This window comes from Osmerus eperlanus, chromosome 14, assembly GCF_963692335.1.
Source record: "Osmerus eperlanus chromosome 14, fOsmEpe2.1, whole genome shotgun sequence".
Lineage (NCBI taxonomy): Eukaryota > Metazoa > Chordata > Actinopteri > Osmeriformes > Osmeridae > Osmerus > Osmerus eperlanus.
In genome coordinates this window covers 16,081,872-16,100,288 of record NC_085031.1, presented here as the reverse complement: position 1 = coordinate 16,100,288, position 18,417 = coordinate 16,081,872, and the positions used below count along the sequence as shown (strand labels likewise).

General features: G+C 47.6%; 1 protein-coding gene across 1 annotated transcript in view; it reads right to left on the bottom strand.

The window, feature by feature from the left end:
* myo5b (myosin VB) overlaps positions 1 to 18,417 on the bottom strand; it is a 38,004-nt gene that overhangs the window by 13,224 nt on the left and 6,363 nt on the right. The window contains 13 exon segments of the mRNA XM_062478235.1: positions 812 to 938; positions 1,697 to 1,819; positions 2,979 to 3,119; positions 3,414 to 3,495; positions 4,638 to 4,903; positions 5,157 to 5,266; positions 5,414 to 5,521; positions 6,174 to 6,255; positions 6,714 to 6,857; positions 6,992 to 7,148; positions 8,488 to 8,632; positions 10,251 to 10,422; positions 10,754 to 10,864. Coding sequence (XP_062334219.1) covers positions 812 to 938; positions 1,697 to 1,819; positions 2,979 to 3,119; positions 3,414 to 3,495; positions 4,638 to 4,903; positions 5,157 to 5,266; positions 5,414 to 5,521; positions 6,174 to 6,255; positions 6,714 to 6,857; positions 6,992 to 7,148; positions 8,488 to 8,632; positions 10,251 to 10,422; positions 10,754 to 10,864 — 1,768 coding nt within the window.

The window sequence follows — 18,417 nt, the reverse complement described above, 5'->3', positions numbered from 1 at the left end:
ACATCATTTACTAACTATACATTAGCATTTACAGTACACTTTACACCCTCCGAAGATTTCTTATATAAAGAGTTTATGCGTAAAAAGTTCATATACAAAGTTCACATCTAAAAAGTTAATATCTAAAAATATGATCCTGTAGTATATACACAGTTCATATAGAGTTTGTATTTAAAGAGTTCATGTACAAAGATCACATATAGAAAGACTTTATGTATAGTTCATCTGTGGCGTTTCTAGGTCGTCGGTCTGGCGTTAACAATAGTGCTTTTCTATGGTGAGCCCTGCCCTCCAGGCATAGTGACAGGTCCTAGTGAAAGCCCCATCACAATCAGATGAACGGATTTAGATTTGCGTTCAACCTCTCTTATACTGAGACCTTCTTCAGCAAAAACGAATGAGATCAAAGTCTCGTGTTGGTGCCAGTTCTTCCAGACACTACGGACACAGTGAGCGCTAAAATATTTACAAAGAAGAAGGAAAAAAAAGAAATCTTATCGACCGTCTGTTTGTGATCGACTTCCTGTATTGGGTGTTCTGTGAGAAGGTATTTGGGGCGTGAAGGCTGGTTTATACGACATACCGAGCAAGGGAGTATAGCCAAGCCTTAGGGTAATTCAATCTCATTATTGTTCTTAAGGTTGGTATTCAGTTAAGGTGTAAGAATGTAAATTAACGTAACTTATGCAATAAAAGTGTCTACTGAATAAATGTCTTCATTTAACGGGTGCTTTCATTTATCCGGAACAATGCAAAATACGTGAGGGGTGATTTGAACCTGCAACCTCTTCATCAACAGTTAAGCTCTAACCACTGAGCCATTCCCCAGTCATGTTTGGATGATTCAGCCTCACCTTACTGGCCTTCAGGATGTTGATCTGCTCCTCGTAGACGGTGTCTCTGTTCTTCTCCAGGAACCCATCACACTGGTACTCCACCTGCGGGGGAAGCAAAGCCTCAGAAGACTGACTCTGGTTAACAACATCTTTCGAACGTTGTTATGAAAATAAACACCAAAGACGCCAAGGGCTCTGTACAGTAATGATATGTGAGAGTGTTTCACCTGCAGGAGAAGCAAGGGTTTAGTCGTGGGGAAACTGAATAAGATCTATTAAACTTCATGTTAAACGTGCACCAAAGAAACCTCTCGGGATTCTGCTCCTTCTTAATGTGTAATCATAAGAATCGATTAACATAATGTTGAAATTGTGCAATTAAGTCACTACACATTGTCGATGCTATACAAGATTCTGTATAGTGACGAAATTATCATCCCCGAGGCAAGAACAGCAGAGGTTATTAACAATCTGAAACTACCACACATATTTTTGCTCTCCCAAACAAGGCACTCTTCTCACCACAGTATCTGAAATATCTAATGCAGGGAAACGAGTTTAAACCAGCCCCGAACATGACTTCCTGTTAGAGCACTCCAAGTCTCCTGGGAGATGAACACATTCTGACTCACTCAGCGCTCGTTTCAGGCATTGCCCTTAAATCAGGATGTACAATGTACTATAAAAGTCAATTGTCAACATATGACTAACTGGAATATATGGAAGCTGTTCAGTCACACTGACATGGGGACCAATCTGTTTTGGCGTGTAACTCAAGACCCTCCCCATGGTTACAGTCGCAGTGGACAGCTTTCCTTCACTGGATACGGCGCTCCATGATGCCCGCTGGTTCTTCTCACCTTATCAGCGAAGTGAATGATGACGAAAGACACGTTGGACATGCGTGGCTTCTGGAAGTGTACACTGCTGGAGTGCTGGCTGTACAGCTTCTGGGCCCAGTTCTGATCTGTTCCTTTGGGCACCTGTGGGAGGAGAGGGAGGCGAGAGAGAGAGATAGGGAGAGAGAGAGAGAGAGATAGGGAGAGAGAGGGAGCGAGAGAGAGAGATAGGGAGAGAGAGAGGGAGCGAGAGAGAGAGAGAGGGAGCGAGAGAGAGAGATAGGGAGAGAGAGGGAGACGAGAGAGAGAGAGAGAGATATGGAGAGAGAGAGGGAGAAAGAAAGAGAGAGAGATATGGAGAGAGAGGGAGAAAGAGAGAGATAGGGAGAGAGAGAGGGAGCGAGAGATATGGAGAGAGGGAGACTATGGAGAGAGGGAGAGAGAGAGAGAGAGAGAGAGAGAGAGAGAGAGAGAGGAGAGAGAGAGAGAGAGAGAGAGAGAGAGAGAGAGAGAGAGACGGAGAATAGAAAGAAAAGACAAATGAGAGATGGGATTTTGTATAAAACTTTTTATCCGGGTTACCTGCGCTCCGAATAACAATTAAGCCTATCCTTGTGAAGAGGCTCCAAGTTATCATCAGTAACTTCAAAGGGCTTTGCGATGAGACAGGATGCTTAGAATAAATAAGTAATCTGTTTTGTTCCGAAGGCGTTTACCCTGATAAAGATCAGGACGCAGAGTAAAGGAGAGACAGGCTGCAGACGAGCGCAGGATGAAGCCCCTTAACAGAATCCGAATGTTTGGATAAAAAAAAAAACATGGCTCTGCAGTTTCTACTTTCCACCTCAATGCCTAGAACCCCCTTTTAAATCTCTGCCATCACCTTTGATATAGAAGACCGATAACCTTTATGTCTGATCTTAGCAATGCTCTCCATTTGTGAATAGGACCCCTTTAGGATAGACTGGCCTAAGCACAGCTAAAGCCTGGGTTTGAATCCCGGCCTGGGCCCCTTCGCTGTATGTCTCTCCCTCCCTCCCTCCCTCCCTCCCTCTCTCTCCTCCCTCCCTCCTCCCTCCCTCCTCCCTCCCTCCCTCCCTCCCTCCCTCCTCTCCCTCTCCCTCTCCCTCTCCCTCTCCCTCTCCTCTCCTCTCCTCTCCCTCTCCCTCTCCCTCTCTCCTCCCTATCCCTATCCCTATCCCTATCGAGCTCAGAGGGTCAGCAGAGAGAGAGCCCAGCTGTCAGAGGTCAGGGGGCGTTAGCCTCAGGCTCTGGTCTGTCTTCCAGCGTCCACGCTCCCAACCTTGCACTCCTCATCCAGCAGGTCCAGCACTCCCAGCCGGGCCTCGATGAGGTCGATGCAGGGCTGGTTGTCGTAGAAGTCGATGAGGGTCCAGGGGATCTGCTCCTTCACGTACTCCTCCTGCTCCAGCTTGAAGACGTGCTGGGAGAAGCAGGTTGGGGAGAGACGCGGGGTCAGATATATTTATTCATTTAGCAGGCGCCGCTTTCCAAAAACAGCTTAGTGTCCGCGGTGTCTGGAACCCGTGACACCTTGTTCATCATGCGCCATGTAAAGTAGTCATACAGTTCTTCCTGTTACACCACAGGAATAATGCCTAATCACGATCTGTCACATTATTATTTGACACAAAGCGTCTTTTTCCATAGTAAACGGTGAGGGAATTCTCAAATCAATGCAATCACTGTACATACTGTGACTGATCCTGTGGCTTACCTGGTTGAACTGTTGCTGCAGTTTCTCGTTGGCATAGTTGATGCAGAACTGCTCAAAGCTGTTCACCTCAAAAGTCTCAAATCTACGGACAGATGGAGAATGACAAGAATGTTAGATTCTGAATCCAATGGATAAAACTCAGTCAGTTTAAAGTCTTACAATCCTTAAATGTCTCCAAATCAAGGCAATACAAGGCAGTTAGGCTCTGCAAACATTTTTTTACTAGAAGGTTTCTAGCTTGGTATCTCTCCCCACACACCTCCACAGTTGATCAATAATCTGAACCACAGTAGACAACCAATTAGGTTAGCAGTCAAACAGGCTCTAGCAGGGAAAAGGAGAAGCTACCTTTGTCAATATAGATCAAAGACACCAGGGACAAGCTCATTCCACAATGGACAGTTAAGAATGTGTGTGTGTGTGTGTGAATGAGGGAGAGAGAGAGAGAGAGAGAGAGAGAGAGAGAGAGAGAGAGAGAGAGAGAGAGAGAGAGAGAGAGAAGAGAGAGAGAGAGAGAGAGAGAGAGAGAGAGAGAAAGGAGTGTGTGTGTGTGTGTGTGTGAATGAGGGAGAGAGAGGGAGAGAGAGAGGGAGAGGGAGAGAGAGAGAGGGAGAGAAAGGTGTGTGTGTGTGTGTTTCATCAACACACATCTTTCTCACCTCTTCCACACCTCATGCTTTCCATTGTGTACAAACACACACACAAACACTCTCAATACCAAGAAAGCTGTGTTCTTTGCCTTTGCAGGGAACGCAATGTGACAGAGCCGAGGGGAGATGAAAAATGGAGAGAAGCTGTGCTGCGTGGATGTCACAGCTCACTAACAAGCAGCGAGGACTAGGACCCCCCTGGCCTAGGACACGCCACTCACAAAGCAAGGCAGCAGCTTGCACCAGCCAGGACTTTTGGTTCTGTTCAGATTCTACTTGCGCCTAGGAGTTTATGAACTTGCTCGTTACTTGTTAAAAGCAGCCTGGTGTGAAAGAAAATAAGTTCTGTCACCATATACGGAGCGACTTCCGTCTAAGTTCCGGATTTATACGTTCGTCAACTGGCTGAGAGGAAGGAGATTTAGGAATAAGACTATACCTTCGTGTTTTTGATCTGGGCCACTCGTTCTGTACGGTGTTACATTTCACTTTTGTCAGCAGCTCTGACTAATTCCCATTACCCAGATTGCAAAATCCAGACAGACCATTCTTTCTCCCCCCTACGCACACTCACCCGTAGATATCCAGCACCCCGATGAAGGAGTGCTGCTTGAAGGAAGTCTGCAGGGCCAGGTTAACGTGTTCCACGATCCAGTCGAACATGTGAGCGTAGATGTGCTTGGCGAGGGCGTTGCGGGCGTTACCGGCCTGCTTGCGGGACATGTTCTTCACGTAGGTCTCCGAGGTGGTGACCAGCTTCCTGTGGCACAGCCAGTGCTCCATCTGCTCCAGCTCCACCCCCAGCAGGCGGCAGAAGTGACCCAGGTGTGGGTCTTCTCTCTGGGATTGGAAGGCACACACACACACACACAGAGAAGCGGGCACGCGCAGGCACACACACACACACACACAGAGAGAAGCGGGCACACACAGGCACACACACACACACACACAGATGCAAACGCACATACAGACACACACACAGACACATACAGAGCCACACCCAGACACACACACAGACAAACAATTAGAAAAATAAACTCTGGTCTCCAGGACGAGGGCGGACAAACGGGCCAATCAGAGCGAGACGTACTGATATGTGGCAGGATTCTCCGTCTCTCTCGGAGGAGATCTCCACATTGCCCAGGTGGAGGATGGAGGCCATGACCCGGTAGATGCTGCTCTGGCTGCTCTCCTTAACCCCTGCAAACAGGAACAGGAAACGCATCATCGAACACATCCTGCCGGGAAGCGGAAAAGTACCGTTTACCAGGATTAAAGCGGAAAGAAATGGCAGCCTATTCAGTACTGTCTCACGCTACAATTGCAGCCGTCAATTCCTACGCCTACCCAGCAATGTGAAGGCCTCTCTCGTCTTCTCAAAGTCTTTAGCGTCGTTGACCCCCTCGATGAAAATGTTCTCCCCGAGAGAGGTGAAAGTGAAGTCCTCAGCACTTGCTGTGAGCGTGGGAGAGAGAGAGAGACACACACACACACAGACACACACAGGAGAGAGACAGGGGAGGGAGGACCAGATCAAAGCACATGTTCTTATGAAGAAAAAAAAGCTCCTACAGCAACGCACATACACTCTAAAGTTTAACTAAGCCTTAAACCAATAAGAAGATGGTAACATGAACTGTTATGTTCATGTTTCATCTTTGTTTAATACCTAAGAGGCGCCGCAGGGAAAGGAGAGGGCATGGGAGGAAACGGTTTTGTTGTGGCATAAACTACAATAACAGTTTAGGTAGTAAAAAGTACAACTGGCAAACTAAGTGGATGCTAGCAGAGAACTTCCATAAATAAATTTTATTATTTAAGTTTCTCACAGTGTTATGTGACATGAACAATATGAAATATAAAGTTACAATTGAACTAAAGCAGGAGGTCCAGAATGGAAAGTGTATTAAAAATGCATTATATGTATTCTCGATTACCAATTGCACATCAAACACTACCCTGTAAAAGATTCATTTTTAAGAACATGCTGCTCTGTTGAATAAGACATGGCAATACGAAGAAATATCTGAAATATATCACAAAATCTGTGCCGAGTGGTTTTCCCCACGGAGGAGAAACTGAACTGAACTCCCAAAGAGACACTTACTCAGGGCCAGGTCTTTGAACTCCGGTAAGGTAGCGGAGGCACAGAGCTGGTAGAATATGTGGTAATTCCTCTCATCCTCAGCCTAAAAAAAAAAGACCAATAATTACACTACAGGAATCACACCGCATTGCATCACTGCAGTTCGTACGTAGGTGATGGGTGAGTCCCACACGTCAAGAAACCTAGCTAGTACAGTCTAGCTAGTACAGTCTAGCAAGTACAGTCTGGCTAGTACAGTTTAGCAAGTACAGTGTAGCAAGTACAGTCTAGCTAGTACAGTCTAGCTAGTACAGTTTAGCAAGTACAGTCTAGCAAGTACAGTCTAGCAAGTACAGTCTAGCAAGAACAGTCTAGATAGTACAGTCTAGCTAGTACAGTTTAGCAAGTACAGTCTAGCAAGTACAGTCTAGCTAGTACCTTGCTAGTACAGTCTAGCTAGTACAGTCTAGCTAGCACAGTCTAGCTAGTACCTAGCTAGTGCAGTAGACGTAGGTCTCGGAGGCGGAAACAGCAAAACTCAGCACTCTTTTGAGGTTGTACCTGAAAGACCACCCTGGACTTCTCCAGGAGGTAGGTGCGCATGTTGGCACCTATGATGTGATAACGCCTGTCAAAACCAATCTGGATGTACTTCCCAAACCGACTGCTGTTGTCATTGCGTGTTGTCTTTGCATTTCCTATCGCCTGTAAAATAAACACATGAATAGATATAAAAAAAAAGAGAGGGAGGGAGATAGAAAGATAGAAAGAGAGAAAAGAACAAAGATTTTTGACGGCTACGTGTCTTGTGTCACATAAACATACAAAGTTCGTCTCACCTCCATGATGGGGCTGGAGGCCAGGACTTTCTCCTCCACGTTAGTGTCATTGGCCGACCCTCCCACCGTGGCGAAGAAACGCATGGCGTACTTAGCGGACACGGTCTTCCCCGCCCCCGACTCCCCGCTCACGATGATGGACTGGTTCCTCTCGTCCCTGCGGAGCGAGGGAGGACGGAGGAGGGAGGAGGGGAAGACAGAAAGGAGGGGAGAGGACAGGATATAGGAGAGAGTACAGGAAGGGGGGGGAGACAGGAAGGAGGGGAAGATGGGAAGGAGGGGGGGAGGACAGGATATAGGAGAGAGTACAGGAAGGGGGGGGAGACAGGAAGGAGGGGAAGATGGGAAGGAGGGGGGGAGGACAGGATATAGGAGAGAGTACAGGAAGGGGGGGGAGACAGGAAGGAGGGTAAGATGGGAAGGAGGGGAGACAGGAAGGAGGGGGGGTGTGGAGGACGGTGAAGAGGAAGAGAAGGAGGGAAAGTGGGCAGAGAACAGTTAAACTTTTTGAACACATTTTTTCAACCATTCCCTGTGTAGCCACACAGCAGTGGATCCACGACTTCACTTCCTGCTAAAAGCACTACTGTACATTCTGATCATGGTGTCACTTAGTGGACAAGCTCTCCTCAGCCCCCTGTCACGTCCTCTCCCTCTCCCCTGATGGTCTGCCTCAGCACCTGGCAGACTGAGACAGAGCGTGGACATCTACACTTATGGAACTACACGAGACACGACTGGGAAACGGCCCTGCAGGCTTCCTTCCAAGCCTAGCATGGCCGCTTGGATGACTGAACGATGTTTGGGATGTTCCGGAATCACACTGAAAGAGAGAACCGATCCTGGTTCCAGTCTCGCTTCGAAGGATGGACCTGGCAGTACAATCGAACCCAGTTAAAAATAAGCCTAACCTACATCAAACAATGTATAAACGCCACAAGATTAACACACACACACACTATCTGTTACACATGGATAAAACCTTAGTGAGCCGGTGCCACGATGTGGGTTGTGATTATAGCTTGATGCGTGCGTTGATTTGCGGTTCTCCTCCCGGCGGGGGACGCATTGGGGAGGAGGGCGTCAGTGACATGTGGCTGAGAACTACAATCATCCGCCCACGCCCCGCACGACCACACCGATGCAGACCGCTGTGGTTCTGCGGCTCCACACGAAGCGTTGCTCCTCCAGGGTTCAGCTGGGAGCCCGTAAACATGTCCCTCATACTGTTTTGTAAAACTGTTTTGACTTAACGAGGGGACTGCTATACATACTGGCGGCGACACTCACTGCAGCTTTATCCGTAATTTTGAAGCTCTAACAACAGATGAAAAGCTCTAACAACAGTAATGAAGCTAGTTGTGCAGCTCTATATATAGTTGTGCAGCTCTCACTGTAGTTGTGTAGCTTTAATTGTAGTTGTAACTGTAGTTGTGTAGCTCTAATAGTAGTTGTGTAGCTCTAACAACAGTTCCCACGCAGGTGGTCGTTCGTACCTGCCCATCTGCTTGTAGGCCTCCTCAGCCACGGCGAAGATGTGAGGGTCCATGTCGCCCATGTTCTGCCCGCTGTAGGCGTTGATGACCTCCTCCCCATAGATCTGCAGCTGCTCGTACGGGTTGATGGCCACCAGCACGATCCCTGCAGCACAGGAGGAGCACAGAACGGACACTCAGAGCGGACACTCAGAGCGGACACTCAGAGCGGACACTCAGAGCGGACACTCAGAGCGGACACTCAGAGCGGACACTCAGCCATCTGGACACGCGTTCTGCTCTTCACAATTACCTCCCAGCACGCACAAACACTCTTGCATCTCACTGGAAATCCCGCCCACGGGATCAGAATGGTGAATTGTTTGCGGGGAAAGATGCGCACGTGATAAAAATGGATGGATTCCTCTGGAGAATGACCCAGATGCATTACTGCTTTTCGTTATCGACAGTAATATCCAAATGTTTCCTGTACGATACAATGTTATACTGTAATGCTGGCCATAGGCAGTAAGGCCAAATCGCACAGAAACACGAATAAAAACTGCCAGATGACCAGAGGAATGTGGACGGTTTACCCAGTCAATGCCTTGTCGTGGTTACCATGGGGACAGACATCCCCTAATAAACACATGCCCACGTCTATGAACAGTGCCAGCGATGCCATCCCAGACTGCCTTCGCTCAACCAGCCTTTGTCTGCCTCTATGAGGCTGCATTCCAGATGCTGCTCATGCTAACTGAGTGGCTGTTTCAAATCAATGCGACTTAAGCTTGGGGTCATTATCAAGCCTGGCGGTTGAAGACTGCCAGTAAAAAAAGTTTTACTTTCAGTGTGTTCTGTGTACTGAGGAACACCCTTTTCTAGTGACTCTTGTTTTTATTGACAAGGCCTCTTCTTGGATGTTCAAGGTCAGCATGTGCAGATGGGAAACAGGTCAGGTCAGGGTGCATGTGCAGACAGGTCAGGTCAGGGAGCATGTGCAGACAGGTCAGGGAGCATGTGCAGACAGGTCAGGTCAGGGAGCATGTGCAGACAAGTCAGGGAGCATGTGCAGACAGGACAGGGAGCATGTGCAGACAGGTCAGGTCAGGGAGCATGTGCAGACAGGACAGGGAGCATGTGCAGACAGGTCAGGGAGCATGTGCAGACAGGTCAGGTCAGGGAGCATGTGCAGACAGGTCAGGGAGCATGTGCAGACAGGTCAGGTCAGGGAGCATGTGCAGACAGGTCAGGTCAGGGAGCATGTGCAGACATGACAGGGAGCATGTGCAGACAGGTCAGGTCAGGGAGCATGTGCAGACATGACAGGGAGCATGTGCAGACATGACAGGGAGCATGTGCAGACAGGTCAGGTCAGGGAGCATGTGCAGACATGACAGGGAGCATGTGCAGACAGGTCAGGTCAGGGAGCATGTGCAGACAGGTCAGGGAGCATGTGCAGACAGGTCAGGTCAGGGAGCATGTGCAGACAGGTCAGGTCAGGGAGCATGTGCAGACAGGTCAGGGAGCATGTGCAGACAGGTCAGGTCAGGGAGCATGTGCAGACAGGTCAGGGAGCATGTGCAGACAGGTCAGGTCAGGGAGCATGTGCAGACAGGTCAGGTCAGTGAGCATGTGCAGACAGGTCAGGGAGCATGTGCAGACAGGTCAGGTCAGGGAGCATGTGCAGACAGGTCAGGTCAGGGAGCATGTGCAGACAGGTCAGGGAGCATGTGCAACCAGGTCAGGTCACGGAGCATGTGCAGACAGGTCAGGTCACTCACCACAGTATGTGTAGATGTGGTTGGACTCCAGGAAGCGGACTTTGAGGTTGTGCAGGACGGCCGGCTCGTGCAGGTAGCTGAGCGCCGTGAGGTCGTTCTCTCCCACCAGGATGTCGGGGTTACGGAGGAACGGGAGGACGTTGTGTTTGGGCCCGATGTGGTACTCCAGAGTCTGACGAGGCAGAGAGGTCACAACACGAGACGTTTGAGAAGATGGTAAAAGCGTTCAACTGTCAGACTGAAGATATCAGCGGTGGAGATCTCAAAGTCAAAGAGCCAGTCGAGGCAGCAGGTGTAGTGTTGGTGTGTTGAAACTGTCTGTCACTCTTGAGATCAAGGAGCAACAGTCACGAACAAGGTTATAAAAACCACATTCCACAGGTCATCTGGCTGTTTCGATCACCTATGCAGTCTCTCCTCACGGATCATAAAACGGTAATCTCTTCTCCATCTTTTTTTTTTACACATGGGTGTCTTGAACTGGTGGGTTGGAATGAGCTTACCGATTCATCTTCAAGTTTGAGGTGCAAGATGGGATCTCCTTCCTTGTAGTCCCTGGTGATCTCTGCTGCCTTCCACACCTCCTCCGGGTCAGGGATCCACACCCGAGTGTACTGCAGGCAGAACACTTGATGTTTTATTCACTTAGAACCAAACACACACAGAAAATAGTTCAACATTTCTCATTAATGATTCCCATCCTTTTCTTCTGCTTTGACAGGGTGCGTATTATTCCGTTAAAACAGATGGAAGTGCTGACTGCTTGAGGCGGCACAAAAATAGTGGAAATTCAACACACTCAAGTTATTGTTTTCACAGTCTGCAGAAAGGTACCGCTGTGTGTATCGCTGATGTCGCAGGGTTGCAATAATTACTGTCGGGTTTGTGACACATTCTGCCTCTAAATGTTCTAGAGAGACCAACAGCGCCAACAGAAAATGCTGACTGATTACTCCAGAGGGCTGAGTTGATTTTTAATTTTCTCGTTTCATGCTTGGGATACCTTCTGTGATCAGGATAGCTTGGGGACACAGGCGTAACATACATCTTCTTAAAGATATCTTGCCCGTGGGCTTTTAGAAATACTTTGTTGGTTTTTGGCCTCCGCTGAAAGTTCGGGATCTTCAACTCTGAGCAGAGATCACGACACATATCAGATGAAAAGTGTCGCTCTCCTCTAACCAAAAGGGACTTTTTCGGATTATTTGTTGAACTGAAAAGATGGAGTATATCTTTCATGCTGCCATTTTGATGATAAATGAGTGTGATTAGAATAAGTTATTATCCAAAGTTTAGTCGGATTTAGTTGATGAATGATTTTTGTCTATTATCGTGAGAGCTGTGACTAATAACTCATGATTCATCACACAAACCATGACCCTTTTGACTTCTGCAAATTGCATTTGGATTCATAACTGTAAAGCAGTTTTGGAAATTAGAAAAACCTTGCCATTAGAGTACTCTGAATATAGAAACACTTTGTTTATCTACTGATTACAACCGACAACTCTTATCCACATCACTAAAAGCCAATGCATAAAAGGTTGGACTAACATTGTACCAAACAAAGTAAGAAGGCCCTTGACCAATCAGTTCTCCCCGTTCTAACCTTTGACCTGGAGATACACAGCTGCATAATACATGGAATAAAAAGTATCTTTGACATCCTTTCCAAAACAACAGCACAGACAGTTACAGTCCCCTCAAGCGTAACCACGTCGACGGCCTCGGCAACCAGGCTGACCAAGACAGATCCTTGACGGCAGACAGCCAGGTGATTTATGTGTTTGTGTGCTGGTCAGAGGAACCAAACACAAACACAGCAGGAGCCGATGCTGAGAATCCTGTAGCGGCTGACTCAGCAAGCAGGATCTGGGTTCATCAGCCAGAAATTCTCTCTAGTGCCCCCCAATCCTCTCTCTCTCTCTATGTATATACACACATCAAACAGCTTCTCTTTTACATTTACTTGGAGAGAGAAAAAAGACGACACAGGGAGTATGGGAACTGTGAAATAACCAAATGTGAAAGTTTAATGAACGTTCTCTGACTTACCACCTCTCGATGGGAAAATGACGGTATTAAATCACTGCTGGAGGTGACTGGAAGATAGAGCACTCACATTTCAGCAGACTAAATGAATGTGCTGTAGTTTGTCAGTTGAGGTTGGGGTGTGTGTGAGTGGGGGACACAAACAGTATTATCAGTCATTCACTCACGTGTGTAAATGTCAAGTAGATTTAGTCTTGCCAGAGCCAGGTCCGGCACAACAATGGCAGTTGAGATCTTATTGGTACAAACACTGTAGGAGATGTTGTGCTTGTTCACCGTGCCTGGTCATTCAGAGGTGACTGTGTTGTGCTTGTTCACCGTGCCTGGTCATTCAGAGGTGACCGTTCTGAGTCACAGGAACAGAACGTTCCTTGACTCTGGTCACAGAAATACACTCGAACTGTGGATCTGAGCCCCTCTGATTCCTGGTCCTCTGCTTTACTTTCGGTATGCTCTGTTTGTTTGTTTCTTTGAATGAAAAGAGAGTCTGGTAAATGAATAAAATGTAAAACTCTCAAATGTAATGACCTCCTCGACAACAGCGAGATAACACAACAACTCCTAGATAACACATCTACTGACACTACAGGACAGCAGGACAGACAGCCTCTGATGAGGGAAAACTCAGCACTGTTTTGCCCCCGGGCTGAGCAGAGAGGCACTGCATAACCATGGCAGGCAGACAGACAGACAGACAGACAGGCAGGCAGGCAGGCAGGCAGGCTGACTGCAGCGTTTTAAAATCCGGTTTAATAAGGAGGAGATACCGAGGGGAGATGGAGAGATATGAAGTAACCTTGAGTGCGGACGCAATCAGCCACTCTGTCGCCAACATGAACCCACGAGCCAGAGTCACGTGGGCAGCAGCCCTGCGCACGTGTAAACACACAGGAGAGTCTCTCACAGGCTTTTTGATCTGAGTTTACTGTAAAAAGCTTGTGACTTTATGCCTCATGATGACCGAGCTATGAGTATAATAAGCCCAGAGATGGGTATAGCTAAGTGGTTAGAGCGTTTGACGTCAGATCGAGAGATCGCAGGTACAACCCCCCCCCCCCTTCTCTCCCCTCTCTGCCCCTCCCCCTCCTCCCCCCCTCCCTCCCTCTCCCCCTCCCTCTCCCCCCATGTCACTATGTACCAAGGCGTCTGCTAAATGAAGGACACTATGATTATAAAACAGACTTTCAACCGTGCATCATTTCGACCAAAGCCACACGGTGATTCACAGTCCCGCTGAACCACGGGTGGAGGACAATCACCAATCAGAGAAGCTGTGTGACTCACCGCGGAGGCCTTTTCTTAGAATCCGAGTCACCGGACGTTCACTTCACTGCATCTTTTTTATCTCTTTAATCAGAGCTTAATCGAGTCGACTCCATAGAGTATATTTTACACCACTGACGCACACAGTTACAACAATGGCAGACCTATATTCAAAGTCACAGGAAAGTGTCAAAATCATTAGAGGACAAAGTGACACAGTTTCTCATGAAATGGGATGAAACGTTATGAATTGGGGATGAATAAAAACAAAGGCAGGCCCTCTCACAAAATCCCCTTTTGTTGCTAAATACTTGTTCAGTTGTATTTAAAAGGTTGTTAGCTTCACTGAATTTTAACCTCCCTGAATCCAGATCACACTGAGGTGAACAGGCTCCAGTCCTGTGCTGTGTTTACTCAAACCACAATCGTAAGATGCAGTTGATGAGAAAGACAGAGTCTCCTGGATGGCCTCCATCACTGAGCATGACACATTAGGCCTCTGAACACCCTGCTTCTCTGGGATCAGCCCATCGCTGGATGAGTCCTCTAAGAGAGATCCAGACTGACGCACAGCCCATCGCTGGATGAGTCCTCTAAGAGAGATCCAGACTGACGCACAGCCCATCGCTGGATGAGTCCTCTAAGAGAGATCCAGACTGACGCACAGCCCATCGCTGGATGAGTCCTCTAAGAGAGATCCAGACTGACGCACAGCCCATCGCTGGATGAGTCCTCTAAGAGAGATCCAGACTGACGCACAGCCCATCGCTGGATGAGTCCTCTAAGAGAGATCCAGACTGACGCACAGCCCATCGCTGGATGAGTCCTCTAAGAGAGATCCAGACTGACGCACAGCCCATCGCTGGATGAGTCCTCTAAGAGAGATCCAGACTGACGCACAGCCCATCGCTGGATGAGTCCTCTAAGAGAGATCCAGACTGACGCACAGCCCATCGCTGGATGAGTCCTCTAAGAGAGATCCAGACTGACGCACAGCCCATCGCTGGATGAGTCCTCTAAGAGAGATCCAGACTGACGCACAGCCCATCGCTGGATGAGTCCTCTAAGAGACATCCAGACTGACGCACAGCGCACGTGACCCTGGGCTCTGCTGTGCAGAAGAGGCCGGAGTTCCTATCTGACAACACGCACACACGGACAAACACACACACACACGGACAAACACACACACGGACAAACACACACACGGACAAACACACACACGGACAAACACACACACGGACAAACACACACATGGACACACACACACACATGGACAAACACACACATGGACACACACACACATGGACACACACACACAGACATTCTTAAGCAATACTTATGAATTCAGTTGAAGAGATTTCATAAAGATAGTTATTTTTTAAGATATAATTGAAATATTTAAGAAATATTTAATATTTAAGAAATTCAGTTAGAGATTTGATGGAGAATGACCTACAATGTGAACCCCAAAGCAAAACAAAAAACACTATCACATCCTCTCTTAGTAGGACAGGGAAAGTGTAAAAAATTTAATTAAATTGAGTAACTCAACCACAACGGGAATAGATCTGTCTTGTTTTTTGGATATGTGCCTAATAGCACTGTTCATTTTCTTCTGTCATGAGAAAAGAAAATTGCCAAGATAGTTGTTTCCAATTCTGCAAGACAGAGCTCTGTGGGTTGTGGTCAACAATCAAGAGCAAGAGGGCCAATTCAGAGACGTAATCAATACAAGTAACTTCTGGTATGTGGAGAGTCCTGGGCACTATGCTGACTTGAGAGGAGGTCAATTTATCAGGTAAACCTCTACAGAATACATGTTTGCTGTCTCATCGTGCATCTTACAAACCCAGACAGCACCTCACTACATTCTAAACAGGCACTTGCTTATTGAAGAAGTCTCTTAGGTGAAAACACTGTCTGTGTGAGATCCAATCCTTTTATTCACCTGGATCTCCAACACCTGCAGTGCCCTGGTCTGTAGGAGCAGAGCATCTAAGAAGATGAAACATCTGTCAAACTGTCAGTCCTGCTCCCGTCTCCATGGAGACCACACCCACAGCTGGGAGACATCATCTGTGTTGAAGGCAAACAGCTTCACCGCAGCAGTGCAGCAGGGCAGCGGAGTTCATCCCAGTTAATCTGACTGTGCTGTAGGCTGGATACAAAGCACATGGTCTATTTAGACTCTGTAGCTGTATCAAGTCCAAATATTAGCTAAACTTAGTAACCTAAGGGCCAAAACAGCAAGGGCAAACAAAATAATGCTCTTCCTGAATTCAGTTGCATGAATGCAAATCTTTTTCAAACTCATTTGATTTGTAAAACATCGGTCAAGTCCCTTAACTTACAGGCAAACACGAGCTATTGGCATATGGCCAGTAAAAGCATCAAAACACACCAAGCCTCTTAGTATCCCCTATAGATGTAAAGTGAATATTTAATTCTGTATTATTTGGTATATTTAGTACTTTGTTGTTAATTCTGCAACTGTGCACTCTACTTTTATTGTTGTCTACCCTACCCCACCATACCTAACACAAAAAGGGGAGATTTTCGACTCCAGTCCGCCTTGATAGCATGGGTTAGTTGAGCTGTGACCTTCGATGACTTGAAGAGGACTCCAGCGATCTCAAAACCGCTTCACTGACTACTGACCTGTAGCTTACTGTACACCTCAGTCCTCCTTCCAACCCTCCCTATGTTCCCTTTCTCCGGTTCTGCCTCTCTCTCCCTAATGTGATTTTCTACACTTCAATAGCATTTGGAAAACAAAGACGTGGAGCAAAACAATGATAATTAAACGCTCTGCTTAAGTGACATTCCAATTCGAACAAAACTAAAGTAGCCTAAAACAATTCTAATTTAACCATTTCACCCCCTACCCTCCCCCGACCCGTTGTGACATATAGACATTGCACTGATAATCAGAATAGACCATTACCGTGTACGGCACATGGAAACATAGGTCTGTTGTTTAACGTTTAACTTGCAGGAAACCTTTGTCCCCGATACAACAGCTACCTTTTCCCCAAACCCGTTTTGTCTCAACAGTTTGCAGCCTCTCATCTCCAGTGCACAAATTGCACTGGAACTTTTGGGACATTTTCAATAACATCGCTCTGTTCAAATGTATGAAACACTGAAGGAATATTTTGGGCAGAAATGAATCGTCATTCTGTTTATCTGGGACAGTTGCTCTATCCAGCGTCCAGGAAACAGAGGACTGCCCTGCTCCCTGAATACAGAGCTACTCAGCATGGGATTCCATCAAACTGTAATTAGGACACCGAGAGAAGCTCCCGTCATAGAGAATAAAACCACACACCAACCACTTTGAAGAGCTCACCTCGGAAGTTTCCACAGATTCTTCCCGTGACATAGGCGAGGTTAAGAACGCTCTCTTTCTCGGTTTACTTTAACAGGGGGCTAATGAGGACAGGTTTAATGCGGGCAATTCAAACAACAACAATAAACAACTTCTCCATTTTTTATGATGACCGTCCTAGTGGCTGACAGTACTGCACAGGAGGGAGGGAGGGAGGGGGGGAGGGGGTGGGAGGGAGGGAGGGAGGGAGGAGGAGGGGGAGGGAGGGTGGGAGGGAGGGGGGGAGGGAGGAGGAGGGGGAGGGGGAGGGAGGGTGGGAGGAGGAGGGGGAGGGGGAGGGAGGGTGGGAGGGAGGAGGGAGGAGGGGAGGGGGAGGGGGAGGGGGAGGGGGAGGGGAGGGGGAGGGGAGGGGGAGGGTGGGGGAGGGGGTGGACCACGGTCCCGCTCCTCCCCCCCAACCCTACTGCCAGACTGTCTCATTCAATTACTGTCACAACAGACCTCTTCAGTTCATTTCCCAATCAGACAATAAAGGGTCCCGTCGCAGGACAAAAACACCAGCAACCAAAATAACATTCACAGAAACATGCACATGTACTGTAGGCCCAGGCCTGGGGAAAAGCCCACATGAATGACTACATGAGGCCTGATGTATGTGACGACAGCCTGGGTTCATAACTGTGCACTGGGTGAGGGGGTGACTGACTGACTGACAGACAGCAGCACTGGCCAAGTGGAAAACAAGCTGTCTTCATGATTTGATACATGCGCACACATGAGCACATGCACACAAACTCACGCATACACATGCACACGCGTTGGTACACACACACCCACGCACAAACATGTCTGCAATATTGTTACAAACATGATTTGATATGCTACAATTAATAAATGACCAAAAAAGTATGGCATGTTACTGTGTGGGGTATTTGGTTCATGTTTTGTAGCACGCAGAAAGTTTAAGGGGTCAATAAATAACAGGTCATTGTTTATAGTTGACAGTATAATCTAGTGCACTTGGTTACAGGGATTATGAGGTTATGGGTGCTAAGAATTCTGCACTGCCCCCCAGTCAATGTATTCACTTGGTTGTGGCTTTGACCCGTAATTAAGTCAGCTCTCCCCCTCCCTTTCTCCCCTTCTCTCTCTCCCTCTCTCTCCCTCTCTTTCTCTCCTTCTCCCTCTTTCTCTCCCTCTTTCTCCCTCTCTCTCTCTCTCTCTCTCTCTCTCTCTCTCTCTCTCCCTCCCTCCCTCCCTCCCTCCCTCTGTCACTCTCTCTCCTCTTTCCCTGAAGTGTTTCTTTCTCGTGGTCTCTCCCAGAAGACTTAATGAAATGGCTTTTTTTATTACCCCCAGCTGCTGTTCTGGGTCAATACAATCAAGGAGAAGTTTATCCTGCTTGGTTGACAAGCATCCAGAAGACCCAGGCAGGAAAGGCATCAGTAACAACCTCAACAGGAAAATATGGACCATGGAAATGTGAATGTATCATTCTGATAGATTATACCCTTCATGCGA